Here is a 16,739-nt window from a genome sequence, read left to right as displayed (position 1 = left end):
TTCCTAAAAACAAATCGGTCAAATGTGTCACACAACAAACGTACGTGCAAGTTAAATAGTTATTTGTAAATTGACTAGATATCGTTGCTGGTCGCAATCATTTCAATTTAACCCACTTAAGAGTTACGGCACGCTCGGCCGAATTTCACCTTCTCATACAAACGGAGTTTCGTTCTACTTCAAATATAAACAAATTAAAATATTATCTGAAAATAATTTAATTTGTTCTAATACTTCTAATAGTAATTACAGTACGGCTATACGATATACCTTATCGTATTGTAAGTACAAAGTTTCAGAGCAATCTAGCTAGTCGTGTTAAAATGAGAGCGTAACTACGTTTGTATGGAGAACCGAGCTTGCTGGGGACTTTTAACCCTTTAACGATTAAGATTAAAAATACACGATTTAGCCTCATCGCCACCTTAAATTCCTAAAAATTCTGCTTAAGAAAAAAATACAGAAATACGGTGTGAAAAGGTTGGTAATTTTTGCCATATAATTTCCAACAGTTATACATAAACCGCTAAACGAGTAAACGAGTCTGAGCATAGTATAGGTTTGACAGGATTAAGGGAATGTATACTAACACTATGGACATGGTCCGAAATAAACAAATTGAATGGAATTAAAAATTTTGGTGTTAAAAATGTTTTTGTAATAGTATTGTACCTCGATGAGACTGCGAAGGGCTGTGCGGTCGGACAGGGACGGTGTTCCCCAGTAGTGGAGATTCATTTATAATAATCACTGCCTCGCCTGGTTCACCGCCTGAAAACATTATAGTGTACAGTATACATTAGTAGATGGATACTGCATAATATCATTTAAGCTACATTTAATTTACTATATTAATATTATATAGCATAGATAGTTACTACTACAACTTATTCCTATAACAGTCGTTGCCGGGTCGTAAGGCAGTCGTCGCAAGAAATCGTCGAGTACAAATGTCTCAATTGCAAGCACCGATAACGCGGCGCTTGCGACGGCCGCCTGCCCCGCCAGTCGACCGCGAGACGATACACTGAACGCACGTTGCTTTCTCTCTAGATAATAAGACGCATCGCTCGCGTACGCTCGCAAATCCTATCGCTTCTTCTTATTTACTGCTTGTGCTTTCTATTGCCGCTTGTTGTAATACTGTGTCTTCTAAATAAACTGTTAGTGCATTGAAAACGGACTTATCCTTGTCTACTCAAGAAAGGTTAGTACCCCATCATAAGTGCAGCTACACTGGTGACCCCAAGAACATCAACGGATAACAACAGTAAGCGATCAAATAAAACAAAAATGTCTGACGTAGAGGACAACGCAACAAAGGTCAAACAGACACCGCCCGCTGTCCCCGGTACCAGTTCAACGAGTCTATTTACACCTCACGACATTTGTCGTATCGGCGTCCGACCACCACCGTTTTGGCCCGCGGAACCGGCGGTATGGTTCGCTCAACCAGAAGGCAACTTCAATCTGGCAGGCATTAAAGACGATGACACGAAATATTACTACGTGCAATCTACTTTGGAGCATAGATACGCCGCCGAAGTGAAGGACATCATCATGAACCCGCCATCTAAAGGGAAATATGAAAAAATAAAGAGCGAGCTAATTAAACGCTTGTCATTGTCAAGGCAAAAAGAGATTAAACAATTGTTGCTACACGAAGAGCTTGGAGATCGTCGACCATCACAATTCCTACGCCACCTGCAGTACCTGGCTGGACCAAAGGTACCTGAAGAATTTTTGCTTACAATTTGGACAAATCGCCTCCCAGCTAATATACAAACCGCCATAGCATCTCATGCAAACACAAACTTGGAAGCACTGGCAGATTTAGCGGACAGGGTGTTTGATGTGGCCCCTGCAACTCCTCAAGTGGCAGCCGCTAGCACCTCATCAATGACTACACCTGTGCTCGAAACGATGGCTAGGCACTTGGAGGCACTTACCAATCAAGTGGAGGCACTCTCGACGCGTAGCCGCAGGTCTAGGAGATCCAACGGAGAACGAGATACCAACAGGTCCCAATCGAACTACAGAAAATTTCCCTTTTGCTGGTTTCATCATAAATTTGGAAGCAAGGCAACAAGATGCGTGAAGCCCTGTGATTTCAAGACGGGAAACTTCCAAGGCAGTCGATAATGGCGACCAGCGACTGTCAATTTTCACCTGGTCGCCTGTTTGTGACGGATCAGAGCAGCAAGATGCAATTTTTAGTTGATACAGGCAGCGATCTATGCGTCTTCCCACGCTCTGCAGTCCAGGAACGCCGGACCAGAACAGGTTACCAGCTTTATGCCGCAAATGGGTCTTGCATACACACTTATGGATCCACCCTTCTCAACCTTAATCTAGGCTTGCGGCGCGAATATACATGGCGATTTACCGTTGCAGATGTCACGAAGGCCATCATAGGCGTCGACTTCTTATCCTTCTATAGTCTAGTCGTCGACTGTAAGAACAAACGCCTTATAGATATCACAACATCAGAAACAGCTATAGCAACGCCAGTCTCAAGGTCAAACACCATTTCATCAATTAAAATTATAAATGGTGACTCCAAATATCACAATTTACTTCGAAACTACCCCGAGATAACGCGGCCACATGTCGCTCGTTCGCAGACAGCTCACGGGACCGTTCACCACATCAGGACAACGGCGGGCCCCCCTGTTAGTGGCGCACCTCGGCGTCTGGCTCCGGACAAGTTAAGGATCGCAAAGGCCGAGTTCGAGGACATGCTAAAAAACGGAACAGCAAGGCCCTCCGAAAGCGCATGGGCATCCCCTCTACACCTAGCCCCAAAAAAAGATAGCGGATGGCGTCCGTGCGGGGATTATCGTATGCTAAATGCTCGTACGATTCCCGACCGCTACCCAATCCGCCATATTCATGACTTCACACACAATATATCTGGCTGCAAAGTTTTTTCGACCATCGATTTAGTAAAGGCCTATAACCAGATACCCGTTAGTGAAGAAGACATACCAAAAACAGCTATAACGACACCGTTCGGCTTGTATGAGTTCCCATTTATGACATTCGGCTTACGTAACGCGGGACAAACATTCCAAAGATTTGTGGATGAGATTACACGAGGCCTTGATTTCTGTTACGCTTACTTGGACGACTTTTTGATTTTCTCAAGCAACGAACAAGCTCATGAAGACCATCTCCGTCAAGTGTTTCAGAAGCTTAAAGATTATGGCATGGTAATAAACACATCTAAATGCGTCTTTGGAGCCCCATCTGTAAAATTTTTGGGTTACAGCGTCTCATCTGACGGAATCAAACCCTTAAGCTCGAAGGTAGAAGCCGTCAGAGAATTCCCACTGCCTAAAACAGTAAAGGAGCTAAGACGATTTCTAGGGATGATAAATTTCTACCGAAAATTTATTCCCAATGCAGCAAAAATTCAGGCTCCATTGCATGCGCTACTAACCGATTCTGTAAAGGGATCTCACCCCATTCACATCGACGGAGAGTCGCGGACAGCTTTTGAAAACTGCAAGGAAAGCTTATGCAGTGCAGCACTCCTCGCTCATCCAGATCTAGATGCAAGGATCGCGCTGATTACAGATGCGTCAGACACGGCGATCGGCGCTGCGCTCCAGCAATACAGGAATAATGCTTGGCAGCCACTTGCTTTCTTTAGCCGCAAATTGAATCCTGCGCAACAGAAATATTCGCCCTACGACCGAGAGCTCCTGGCGATATACGAGAGCATAAGATATTTTAGGCATATGCTGGAAGCAAGACATTTTATTGTCTACACAGATCATAAACCGATCTGTTATGCGTACAGTACACGCAAAGACACTTGCTCACCGCGCCAATATCGCCATTTAGATTACATAAGCCAATTCACAACAGATATTCGCCATATATCGGGAAAAGACAATGTGGTGGCTGATACGTTATCTCGCGTAGAAGAGGTAGCCTCACCATTATCGCTTGAAATTATAGCTGAAGCCCAAAAGATCGACCCTGAACTGAAACACCTACTTGAAAGTGACACATCTTTACGTCTGCAGAAAGTAGCTCTTCCAGGCAGCAGTCTACTCCTGTATTGTGATAGCAGTAAACAAAACCTCAGGCCCTACGTGCCAAAGTCACTTAGGCAGCAAACGTTTGAAAGCCTGCATTCGCTCAGCCACCCTGGTGCAAACGCATCCGTAAAATTAGTTGCACAGCGTTACATTTGGCCTGGCATGAATAAGGATTGCCGAGAGTGGGTAAGGTGTTGCCATCCGTGTCAGAAATCAAAGATAACGCGCCACGTGACCGCACCATTAAGCTCATTTGAACTTCCACGAGCTAGGTTTATGTTTATTCATATTGACCTCATAGGACCTCTACCAGTTTCCGAGGGCTACCGATATTGTTTGACTGCCGTAGATCGGTTCACTAGGTGGCCGGAGGTCATACCAATTCAAGACATATCAGCAGAAACCGTCGCCAAAGCCTTGATATCTGGATGGATAGCCCGCTTCGGTTGTCCCACAGACATACTGACTGACAGAGGGAGACAGTTTGAGTCGTCATTATTCAAACATCTAGCAGACATGATCGGCTTCCAGCATAAGCGTACAACCGCTTATCACCCTGCCTGTAATGGAATGGTGGAGCGACTCCACAGGCAGCTCAAGGCCGCTATTATTTGTCACACTCAATCCAACTGGATGGAAGCATTACCACTGGTACTACTAGGTATTCGAAGTGCCTTTAAAGAAGACATACAGGGATCGTCAGCGGAGCTTTTGTACGGTGAAACTCTCCGACTGCCCGGCGAGCTACTTCAGCCATCCGCAAATACGAATATCGATGTAACAGATTTTATGACGCGATTGCGGTTGATTGCTCGGAAACTGCACCCCCAGCCGGCTTCACGACATGGCCAGAGAACCACGTTCGTATTCAAGGACCTAATTTCTAGTTCCCATGTTTACGTAAGAGATGACGCCGTAAGAGCGCCCCTGCAACCTGCTTACAAAGGCCCCTATGAAGTATTGAAAAGGAATGAAAAAGTTTACACAATACTAATTAACGGGAAGCCAACAACAGTGACAGTGGACAGATTAAAACCGGCTTATGTACTCACTGAGGGTGCTGGCAAAACCAGCAATGACTATGTTCAGCCGCCTGTGGAATCAAGTGCTCGAAAAACTAGATCAGGACGTATAGTGAAGACTCCCGATTATTATCGCCCTTGACGGTCTCTGGGGGGGAGTGGTATAGTGTACAGTATACATTAGTAGATGGATACTGCATAATATCATTTAAGCTACATTTAATTTACTATATTAATATTATATAGCATAGATAGTTACTACTACAACTTATTCCTATAACAGTCGTTGCCGGGTCGTAAGGCAGTCGTCGCAAGAAATCGTCGAGTACAAATGTCTCAATTGCAAGCACCGATAACGCGGCGCTTGCGACGGCCGCCTGCCCCGCCAGTCGACCGCGAGACGATACACTGAACGCACGTTGCTTTCTCTCTAGATAATAAGACGCATCGCTCGCGTACGCTCGCAAATCCTATCGCTTCTTCTTATTTACTGCTTGTGCTTTCTATTGCCGCTTGTTGTAATACTGTGTCTTCTAAATAAACTGTTAGTGCATTGAAAACGGACTTATCCTTGTCTACTCAAGAAAGGTTAGTACCCCATCATAAGTGCAGCTACAACATAAATAATCATCAATCAGTCTTTAAAAATCGTTTAATTCAGATCAGGTGAACCATATTTGTTAGTAAAGTAGAATAACGGCAATCTACGCGTGCAGACGTCCTCAGGAGGCTTATAGCCGCCGTGCAGGTCAGGATCCCGACAACTCAAATAAAACTTCGATTTATAATTGTATAATCTTCCAAAAGGTACTGGTTTACGAGGGTTCTTGCCAAAACGGTTAAATGTAGAAACTGGGTGTTGATAGTATGGAAGATGATGAGAGAGTGATTTGCAATATTTGATCGGTACAAAAGGTGGTAGTGGTGGTCGTTGATTCAACGAACTAGTTGATAAAACGTTCTTCGTTCGTCAACGAACGAAACGTTTTGTGTAACAGACTCAACTAGTTGACGACTTTAACGTACATACGTAATCGAAATGGAACGCTAAGCTAATGGCATGGCAGTGTAGTTGAGATCAACATTCCTTTCATTCATTGATTCAACTCAACCCGATTCCTTTGACGCCAGTGCGAGCGAGATGCAAAGACGCAACAGCAAGGGCTCGAAAATGAGATGCAATTAGTCGACGTTGATTGAAAGATACTTCGTTGATCGACAATTCAACTGACTAGATTCCGTTGACGCGAATTCCTTTTTCTCTTCAGTTAAAGCAAAAACCTAGTTGACGAAATCAACCAGTTTTTCAACTAGTTGACGTTTCCTAAGTTAACGTTTCGTTGAAGCGAAAACCGTCAACGACCCACCACTAAAATGTGGTAAAAAAATTTTTTTTTCTGTTTGGAACTGCCATCAGTCGGTAACGACTATAATCAGTTTTGATGTATGTAGGAATTGACATTGGGGTTTTGGAGACCATCGTCTCATTTAACCAAACATTAATTTTGCACAATGTGCTGCCTTTTAAGTCTATGTACAGTTTTAGTCTTATCCAGTAATTTTGAAGCCAGTGGGTTAGGGTGGCTTGCTAGGCGCTCAATATAATTGTTTGTGAATTTTTTGATCTCTTCCTTTATGGTGGTCATATTGAGTAATCGTGTATTTCATCGTTTCGGGTGAACCACGGTGCGTTGGCAATCACTCGAAGGATGGCGTTCTGTGCTCTTTGAAGACACATTATGTTACTATCACTAGCAGTTCCCCATAGCTCTAATTGGCCGCGATACACAATATGTGGAGCGCTCCTATTGGTGCTTTTGAAAAGCCTCCGAATACTAGCCGAGCCTGACGGCTGCGTTTCGCTACTGCATTGGGAATATTTTTATATAATAATAAGGTGCATTCGCAACTAGGCTGTTGCTACTGCCGCGCACGCGTTTCAGCAGAGACGCTATTCCTTTACGCCTAAGTGTAAGGCCTGAGTGGACGCTCGCTCGGCGGGCGTGCAGCGTGGCGTCGGGCTCACAGCTGATCAATGCCGGATTTAGAGGTCTGGAGGCCTCGGGCAATAAAGGAGTGGAGGCCCCCTGGCCCCAAATTATTTTCCAAATAAAATGGTAAATTTTCTGAAGTCTCTATTGTGGGGGCCCCTTTTTTGTGGAGGCCCCGGGGCTGTAGCCCCGGTTGCCCTCCCCTAAATCCGGCCCTGCAGCTGATGTGAGCAGCGTGCACCGCGGCCGCTCCTATACGTTCGCATTTGTTCAACATGCACGCCGCACGCCCCGCCCCGCTGCACGCCCAACTCCAGCGTCCACTCAAGTCCGGCGTCCAGTGTCCAGCCTCACACTAATGGCACAAAATTCATCCATTCGCGCGTCGGCAAACATGCCCGAGGCACTACAGCTAAACAAAAATATAAAAAAAAATTAAAATATTATAGGACATTATTACACAAATTGACTAAGTCCCACAGTAAGCTCAATAAGGCTTGTGTTGAGGGTACTTAAACCACGATATATATAATATATAAATATTTATAAATACTTAAATACATAGAAAACACCCATGGCTCAGGAACAAATATCCATGCTCATCACACGAATAAATGCCCTTACCAGGATTTGAACCCGGGACCATCAGCTTCGTAGGCAGGGTCACTACCCACTACGCCAAACCGGTCGTCAAGGAGCAAACAGCTCTTCGGCAGTTTCAACAGCATCCTCAGGACTCTATATATTATTAATTTATGTTCTTAGATTAGGTCGTTTATAATATGAATATTAAATTAAAATATAAAACACAAAACAATACAAAATATATTTATTTTTATTTTATTTTATTTTTATTTATTTGGAGATCCAACAGCTGTGACATTAACATAGAAAAATATAGTAGATACAGGAAGCCAATTATAGGAACTCACAGGTAGTGGCATAATACTAAACTAAGATTACGCACTATTGCAACCACATATGTGAACAAAGCGAATACAAATCTTATACCTTTAAACGAGCAATTCTTGCATATATATAAATATATATATTTCTGTGATCTCGGAAACGGCTCTAACGATTTCGCTGAAATTTGGTATATGGGGGTTTTTAGGGGTATACAATCGATCTAGATTAGTCTTATGTTTGGGAAAACGCGTGTTTTCGAGTTTTCATGCGTTTTTCTTTCGACGCAGAATATGGTCGCTAATTTCGTGTTGCCGGCCGCTGTCCGTCTGGTCCAGCGAGTAAAGACGCGGACTGCTAAACGAGTGTTACGGGTTCGAATCTCGCCCGGTGACTAACTTTTGTTTTTTTTATATGTTCAAGTTTATATATAATTTTTTAATTTTTATTGTTTTAGACAAGTTTAATTTAGTAAAAAAATGTAGTTAAGATTATCACCTGTAGACCACCATATTACAATAAATAGTTATAACCGAGCAAAGCTCGGTCGCCCAGGTACTGATACCTAATAAGGATAATGTGGGAGTTCAAAATACTAATTAACTAAATTATGTTAATGAGGTCTAAGGCAAAAGTATAAATAGTATATATATACCACACATTATAAAAAACCTAACCTAGGGTGCCGCCAGCAGCGGGGCAGGGCCCAAGCTGCCGGTGGTCAGGGCCGCAGAGAGAGGAACCGGCGGACTATCTGTGCCGTGTCCAAGATCAGAGCCTTCTGCATCTGACCCTTGATCCAACCACCTAGCGAGTCTGCGTTATACCCTTTAATGGTCAGGGTCAACACCCAATGTCCTTGAAATGTATGTTATTTAAGCAGTTTTTTAAGAAAAACTATTTATTTTAGTAAAGCAAAAATAACACATGTTAATAATTCATTATATTTCAAAGACTCGATACATGGTTGAACGAAATCGGCTCGATAGTAAATAATTGCAAATATTGGTCTTAAAGTCACCATTAAACGGTTCTATGTCTTTGACACTGTCGTAAAAACCGTCGGTGGCAAACAAGCATACGGCCCGCCTGATGGTAAGCTGTCTCCGTCGCCTATGGACTCCTGAAACTCCCGTGAAGTTAGGAGGCGGCGCTAGGCGTGGGCGACGTAGGCCTCGCGATCCCAGGGGCCTGGCGCCTATATTAACTTGGACACAACGTAAACAAATATTCGTTATTTCTTGCGTCACCAGAGGGCCTCGCTGAATTACCTGAAGCGCTGGTGGCCTAGCGGTAAGAGCGTGCGACTTGCAATCCGGAGGTCGCGGGTTCAAACCCCGGCTCGTACCAATGAGTTTTTCGGAACTTATGTACGAAAAATCATTTGATATTTACCAGTCGCTTTTCGGTGAAGGAAAACATCGTGAGGAAACCGGACTAATCCCAACAAGGCCTAGTTTTACCCTCTGGGTTGGAAGGTCAGATGGCAGTCGCTTTCGTAAAAACTAGTGCCTACGCCAAATCTTTGGATTAATTGTCAAAGCGGACCCCACGCTCCCTTGAGCCGTGGCAATATGCCAGGACAACGCTAGGAAGAAAGAGGGCCTCGCTGAATTACCTTGCCCACACCAATTTATGGTCTTGACCCGCCACTGCGTTAAGTGATAGGTTTATTGTAAACAAAATCTACCCTCAAATGGCTCCTTAAGCCAGTCGAGGGTAGAATTCATAATTCATAATTCATTTATTGCATTTATAATCATGTGTTACATATGGTCTTACAAAGAGCATTTTACAGCTAGTGTTCACATGAACCCTGTTAGGGTATATGGCAATATACTTATAACTAAAACTATTTACTAAAACATGATATTTATATATTTAACATTTAAACTATTTTTATATATTATATATGCAAGATAGAAGAAAACATTACATGATCAAATAATGTAGGTTAAAATCAGGGCGTTCAGTCACAGATCCAAGCTGTTTTGTATTTGGTTGGTTAACCAATAAATGTTGTAAGTACCCGAAAATGTACCAATTGTTTGTTTACTTTTATTTAAATACTTATATACAGAGTATAGGTATTATACTCACTAATATTGAGGCTTATCGTAGGTCCCGTAGAATTAGCTCTCTGATGGTGGTGTTCACGGACTGACGGCGACGCTGCAAATATATTTATTATTATTATTTTAAATAAATAAAAAATATATATTATAGGACATTATTACACAAATTGACTAAGTCCCACAGTAAGCTCAATAAGGCTTGTGTTGAGGGTACTTAGACAACGATATATATAATATATAAATATTTATAAATACTTAAATACATAGAAAACACCCATGACTCAGGAACAAATATCCATGCTCATCACACGAATAAATGCCCTTACCAGGATTTGAACCCGGGACCATCGGCTTCGTAGGCAGGGTCACTACCCACTTAGCCAGACTGGTCGTCAAAATTGCCCCATGGGATGTTCATATCCTTTATTAAGAGAATTAATTGTTTATTTTAGATAAATTAAGTTAATTATACCACATACTCGTCTATACAAAAAGAATGTTTTTCCACATCTAAAACAGTTTCCATTCTCCATGATTTTTAGTATGTTATTAACACAATGAATAACTAGGTTTATGGGTTTTACTTTTTTGCAAAATTTGCAAAACATTTTTTTCTTCATAAAAGCGAAATCTATATACCTAGAACTTATTATGCTGAAGCGATCGACATCAAAATCAAAGTGAATTGTTAAGATTTAGTTAAGTTTTCTCCCGAAATGGAATTTCATAGAAAAAGTACCGTTTTATCGTTAGGATCGCAAACCTATAATAATATACCTATATAATTCATTTGTAGTATTACATGTATGTAAAATGTATAATAATTGTTGGTGCAATAAAGAATATTTACTTACTTACCTATTCTTCCCTCTTAACTGCTTTATATAGACCGCTTTTTTGTACCTAGAAACGACAGCCTTCGTCGACCAACTGACAATATTTTTGCGTATAAAAGATAAAGGCAGATACATCTAATAATCCCTAGCTAATCACATAATGTAAATCAGATGGTCTTCTTCAACTAGGGAAGGTCCGACTGAGCTGAGAAAAAAAATATTAAAACAATTGAAATTGCATTAACGTTTAAGAAGGAAGAATATCTTTTCAAATCCAACGAAGGAAATTTTTCTATAAAATTCAATTTCGGGAGAAAATGTAACTAAATCTAAAAAAATCACTTTGATTTTGATGTCGATCGCATCAGCATAATATATTCTAAGTTTATAGGTTTCGGTTTACAAAAAAATTGTTTTTCTTTTTTTTTTAAGTTAGCATGTCAGCAAACCAACACCATAGGAGCCACTTAAGTGTTGCGTTGGTGTTTTGCATATTTTGAAGAAAAGGAGGACCCCCCCCCCCCCCCAACCTTCCCCTACACACAAAATAGGTGCTAGCCATCGAGTAGCGGAAAATCGCCCGAACTACAATACAATACAATGGTCTGATTGTTGAATATTTTGTTGTCCTCACCATAGAGAAATAAAAAGTAATAGAGTGCTCACTCCATACATCAGTTTTGGTACCAAAATGCTTATTATTTTCGCAGTCGACATCTAGCATCGAGTAGCGGAACTCTCAGTACTGCTACTCGACAATATATATCGCGGCAAACAAAAAGTCTTATATTTTCAACTCCTACGCTTACTCTGGTTATATAATATTAGCGGAAAATCGATGAGCATTAGCCTTTTTTTTTGCCGCGATATCTATTGTCGAGTAGCAGTACTGGGAGTTCCGCTACTCGATGCCAGATGTCGAGTGCGGAAATAATAAGCATTTTGGTACCAAAACCGATGTATGGAGTGAGCACTCTATTACTTCTTATTTCTCTATATCCTTACATTAGGTTGACATACCTAGTGGCGAGCCCGGCGTGGCCGGCGTGCCTCCCAGCGACGACACCCGGTGCGGCGTGTGGCCTGCTGTGAAGACAATGCTATTTCATTTTCACATATACATTTGGCATGATAACAGTAACAAAGAAACATGGAAATGGCGACGAGGAATAAGAAGGCGCGCCCATGCAGAGCGAACAGCCTCGCTAGGTTTCCTCGCGAGGCAAACACCCAGCCTCGCGCAGCCGCATGCTCGTGTAACTTTTGCCTCAGCCGAGCCATTTTGCTCAGCAAGATGGCGTCAGTCAGTCAGCTGCTCAAAATGGCTCCGCACGTAATGACTGCAGTGGCTTGCGTTTTTTTTATTTTGTTATTTAAAGCAATGCAATAGAAAATGAGGAAAAAAAGGACACGACAATTTTCGACACTCCTTATTATTATTATTTTCCAACGTTGTCACGTTTTGACAACTTTGAATGTAAGTACGATCAAAATAACGACGCGCACCATAAACAAACACACGCGCGGCAAACGGTTGAGGCGCCTTTGAGCATGCCAAAAAACCGACACCAAGCGGCTTGGCCAAAGTCGCGCTCGGGCGAGGAAAACGCGCGCGCCGCCTCGGCCGAGGCACTTCTACACTGGCCGTTTTGTGCGCCAGGAAATTTCCTCGCGTATACTCGCTCTGTATGAACCCACTTATTAGTGAGTTTTGGTGGTCACCTGAGATTTACATTAATACTATTTCAGCATCTAGTCAGTCAGTACATGTGATCAGGACATAGGTATACTCACTCGGCGGGCTGGCCGGCAACTGCGGCGAGCTGCGGCCCTCGCGCCGTGACGCCGACCTAACAAAACATTATATTACGCGTTATTGTCAACTTCAGGTACTATGTGATATAGTAAACACCTCTATGATGGGACTAGCACCAGAAATTGGATGGTATATACAAATCCTCTAAAACAAGTACAATCAGTTTTTAAATGGTGGCGACATTTGACCATAAACAAGAGCTAAAAAACTGCTTAAGTTTAAGTTTCCATTGATATTTGTTAGTTTGAACATTAATGGCGCCATACATCCCATGACTGGAGCAAAAAAGATAGTTTGAGTTTGTTAATAATATTGAAACCAATTGCAGTATAAAATATAGAACGAATAGGACATTCAACTTTTAACGCATAAAGCGGTAGAAATTTCACAGGTGTCGGTGAAATATCAAAAATCCTCCAAATTTTCTCTTGAATGTCCCATGATTGGTGCCGTTAACATAAAGTAAACTGAAAGAGAATGGGGGTTGTGTCAGTTATGAATGGCCAATGTGGGCTTTAGGTAGACCTTTGTTGATCTAATGTGTGTTTCGATCAGAAAAAAATACCCCGCATTCTTGACGTTAAAGTATCGACATGACATAATAAAATTATCGTACAAAACGATTATGCATATTTTATTTTTAGTACTAACTAGATAATCTAAAATGGGTCTCACCAAAATGAAATATTTTCGCACCTGAATTGTGACCGGCGGGGCGTAATCGGCGAGCCTTCGCTGATTTGCCCGAAATGTGCCGACTGACCGTTCACCTATAAAATAAAAATTTAGACATAATGAAACCCTTAACTCGAACTTCTTTCACACTGCTTATATGTTTTACGGCCGCACAACAAAAGCGCGATGTAGTCGTCAGCGGCCGATCGTAAAATCAGGCAGATCGTAATGTTCCTGTGTAATGTTTTGAAGGTATTAATCTTGGAAGACTCAACAACTGGAGACGCCTTGTCTGTCATTTTCTGTACAAAACAGTCTGCCGATTTTTGTGGGGGAGGGGCACGTCAAAATGTATGAACGTCAGATGAACGTCAGTCCATCAATACATATGACCATTGGCCGAGGTTTTCGACAGAGGGGTAAGCTCTTGAAAGCGACTCCAGTTGTTAAATCCTCCATGTAGCTTTGTGATATATACAACAAGTAGCTTTGTGGTACCTAAAACCGGCGACCGATTCTAGAGTACGACAGGGTAAACTTGACCTTTTTTAATATAAAAAATAAAGTCGGCCGGAGAAATCCGTAATCTACTCGCACTACTTACGTATTCTACGTCAACACATCACTAGCGCGATGTAGGAATCACGCGCACCTGTACAGCGCCCTCTAGCGTGGTCTCGGGTAAGCCGTACTCACCCGGCAGGTGTCGAGCCGCTTGCGCGGCGGGTCGGGCGCGGGCGGCGCGGGCTGCGGCCGCGGCTCGTCGTCGCGCGCGGGTCTTCTTCTTTTGCGTTCCAGAAGTAGGAAGTAGATTACTTTCTCCGTGTTATGGCTGCAAGTATGATAGCATTTCACTAATAAGATACAAATAAATAAATATTATAGTACATTATTACACAAATTGACTAAGTCCCACAGTAAGCTCAATAAGGCTTGTGTTGCTAAGCTAGGTACCTACAACGATATATATGATATATTATAACTACTTGAATACATAGAAAACACCCATGACTCAGGAACAAATATCCGTGTTCATCACACAAATATATGCTCTTACCAGGATTTGAACCCGGGACCATCAGCTTCATAGATAGGGTCACTACCCACTAGGCCAGGCCGGACGTCAAATCAAGTTACTTATACTAAAATACAACAGTAAAATAAAAACAGAAATGCTTTCACCTAACTAAATTCAAGATACAAATAGGTACATACTCGTACTATAAAAAAGTTTTTTTTTTTCAATCAATCAAATCATTTATTCTGCATAAAATGTGGTACATAAGTTATTTCACACATTTTACCAGCAAATGGCATGCAAAATAATATAAAATAACAATACAGGAAAATAAATCATAAAATATAAAACAGAATCTATTTACAATGCCAATATTAAAATGTTTATATAAAAACTTAAATAGTAATACCACGATTTATAATATTCAAAACAACCATGAATAGGCAGCGGCGGACACAGCTCGCTCGCGCACACAACGGCCAGTGTAGACTTGCCTCGGCCGTTTTGCGCGCGAGGAAATTGCCTCGCGCGTATCCCCTCTCTGTGTGGACCGGCCTATTATAGTAGAAGCATTCTTGTATAAACCATTTTTTTTATATAGATATAAATAAGGTACGTGGCAATTCTTTGATGTAATCATGCAATTGATTATAAATACTAACTGACATACAACAAGAAATAAGATAAGTTTGTTATTTTTTTAAGATTACAACCTGAAATATCGTCGCTATACTTAACCTCGTATCTATATATTAGATGGGTGAATCAACTTGTCCAAGGGACAACAGTGGCACAGTTTGTTTGAAGAGACATTGTATACCGTTCTATTAACATGCTTAGTAGGGGCCCATTATGGACATTGGTTATAACGACCACAAAAACGCAAGTTTGATACATTTAAGTACCATAAAATCAGTATTTCAATGAACTTTTGTCCCCTGGACAACTAATCGTAACCGTGGCAACGAGTGACGCTAAAAAGTTGATTCTCCCAAATACGTATATCAGATACGAGTTAGAGTGAGTATATCGACGATATAAAAGGTGCCCGTGAGCATTGCGAGAGATTTTAACGGTGCATTCCTGATGGCAACAAAAGCTTAAAATGTTATATGACTTTTTGTGAAATTCGAAAAAAAATTTTTTTTTGTCTTGTTTCCTTTTTTTTTTGAACACTCCTGTACATAAAACGTAATTTTTACTGATAAACACATAACCTAAAATTAACTAAAAAGTTTTTTTTTTATTTGGGGGTATAGCCTCTCGAATACATTTTTTAAATTTTTCGATGTCAATCAGTAGACATGTCCAGACTAGACCTCAAAGTGGCAATACCGCAGTCAAAATAGTACATTACGATACAAGTGCGAAAAATAGGAAATTCGAAACGAGTGGCGATAAATTAAAACACGACCGAAGGGAGTGTTTTAAATCGACACGAGTTGCGAATTACCTATTCGCACATGTATCGTACAACGTTTTACAGTACATATGGCCCTTTAAATGTTCGACACAGTAACATAATATGCTACTTCTCGCACTAGTGCTATAAAGTAGCCCCATATGTACTGTAAATGTATTTTGTACCGACTTATGTCGAAAGAATGATGTCGAAAAACATTTAATTATCTCTGAAACTAGGCCTAATCCAGAAAATTTTATATGACATTTCGACGCTTAAGAATCAATACTGTCTAACTAACATTTTTTTACGTTTTTTACCTTTTAATGCAGTTAGATGCAGAAAAAGATAACGAACATAACTGCATTAAAAGGTAAAAAAATTAAAAAATGTTAGACAGTATTGATTCTTAAGCGTCGATTTTAGTTTCTAAATGTTACCAGGAATGCTTAGTTAAAATGTCTCGCAATGCTCACGGGCACCGCCTTGTATAACATATGAAGAAACAACTTACTGTGGACTCAGAAGCTCTTGAACTAATTTGTCCCGTTGTTTAAAACATCCTAAACTGCATATAGCCTGCAACACAACAGAAAATTTTGATTACAAATAAATACATAAATAAATATTAGGGGACATCTTACACGGATCCACCTACCACTATGTGGTTACTGAGATACAGTCCTATAAAATCAAAATCTGACAGAGAGACGGACAGATAGCTTAGGCTTAAGAGTCATATAATATATTGAAATGAAATGAAAACCTTTATTTCAGGCAACTAGATACCTTAAAACTAAAATAGTACATTACGATACAAGTGCGAGAAATAGGAAATTCGAAACGAGTGGCGATAAATTAAAACACGACCGAAGGGAGTGTTTTAAATCGACACAAGTTGCGAATTACCTATTCGCACATGTATCGTACAACGTTTTACAGTACATAT

At 41.1% G+C, this 16,739-nt stretch overlaps 1 protein-coding gene across 3 annotated transcripts in view; it reads right to left on the bottom strand.

Annotated features, from left to right (window-relative positions):
- Positions 1–16,739, bottom strand: part of LOC133533683 (serine/threonine-protein kinase BRSK2-like) — a 69,498-nt gene that overhangs the window by 24,103 nt on the left and 28,656 nt on the right. For 2 of the 3 annotated variants that reach the window (XM_061872708.1, XM_061872710.1), the window contains exons 10-16: positions 16,305–16,369; positions 14,067–14,202; positions 13,392–13,465; positions 12,674–12,729; positions 11,900–11,965; positions 10,069–10,140; positions 673–771 (exon numbers count right to left, since the gene is read on the bottom strand). In XM_061872708.1, the coding sequence (XP_061728692.1) occupies positions 673–771; positions 10,069–10,140; positions 11,900–11,965; positions 12,674–12,729; positions 13,392–13,465; positions 14,067–14,202; positions 16,305–16,369 (568 nt within the window). The remainder of the gene's footprint in view (positions 1–672; positions 772–10,068; positions 10,141–11,899; positions 11,966–12,673; positions 12,730–13,391; positions 13,466–14,066; positions 14,203–16,304; positions 16,370–16,739) is intronic. The other variant, XM_061872709.1, reaches the window with a different exon arrangement.

The sequence above is a fragment of the Cydia pomonella genome, unplaced genomic scaffold, assembly GCF_033807575.1.
Source record: "Cydia pomonella isolate Wapato2018A unplaced genomic scaffold, ilCydPomo1 PGA_scaffold_199, whole genome shotgun sequence".
Classification (NCBI taxonomy): Eukaryota; Metazoa; Arthropoda; class Insecta; order Lepidoptera; family Tortricidae; genus Cydia; species Cydia pomonella.
The sequence above is the reverse complement of the archived record's forward strand: the minus strand, read 5'-3'. Positions and strand labels throughout refer to the sequence as shown.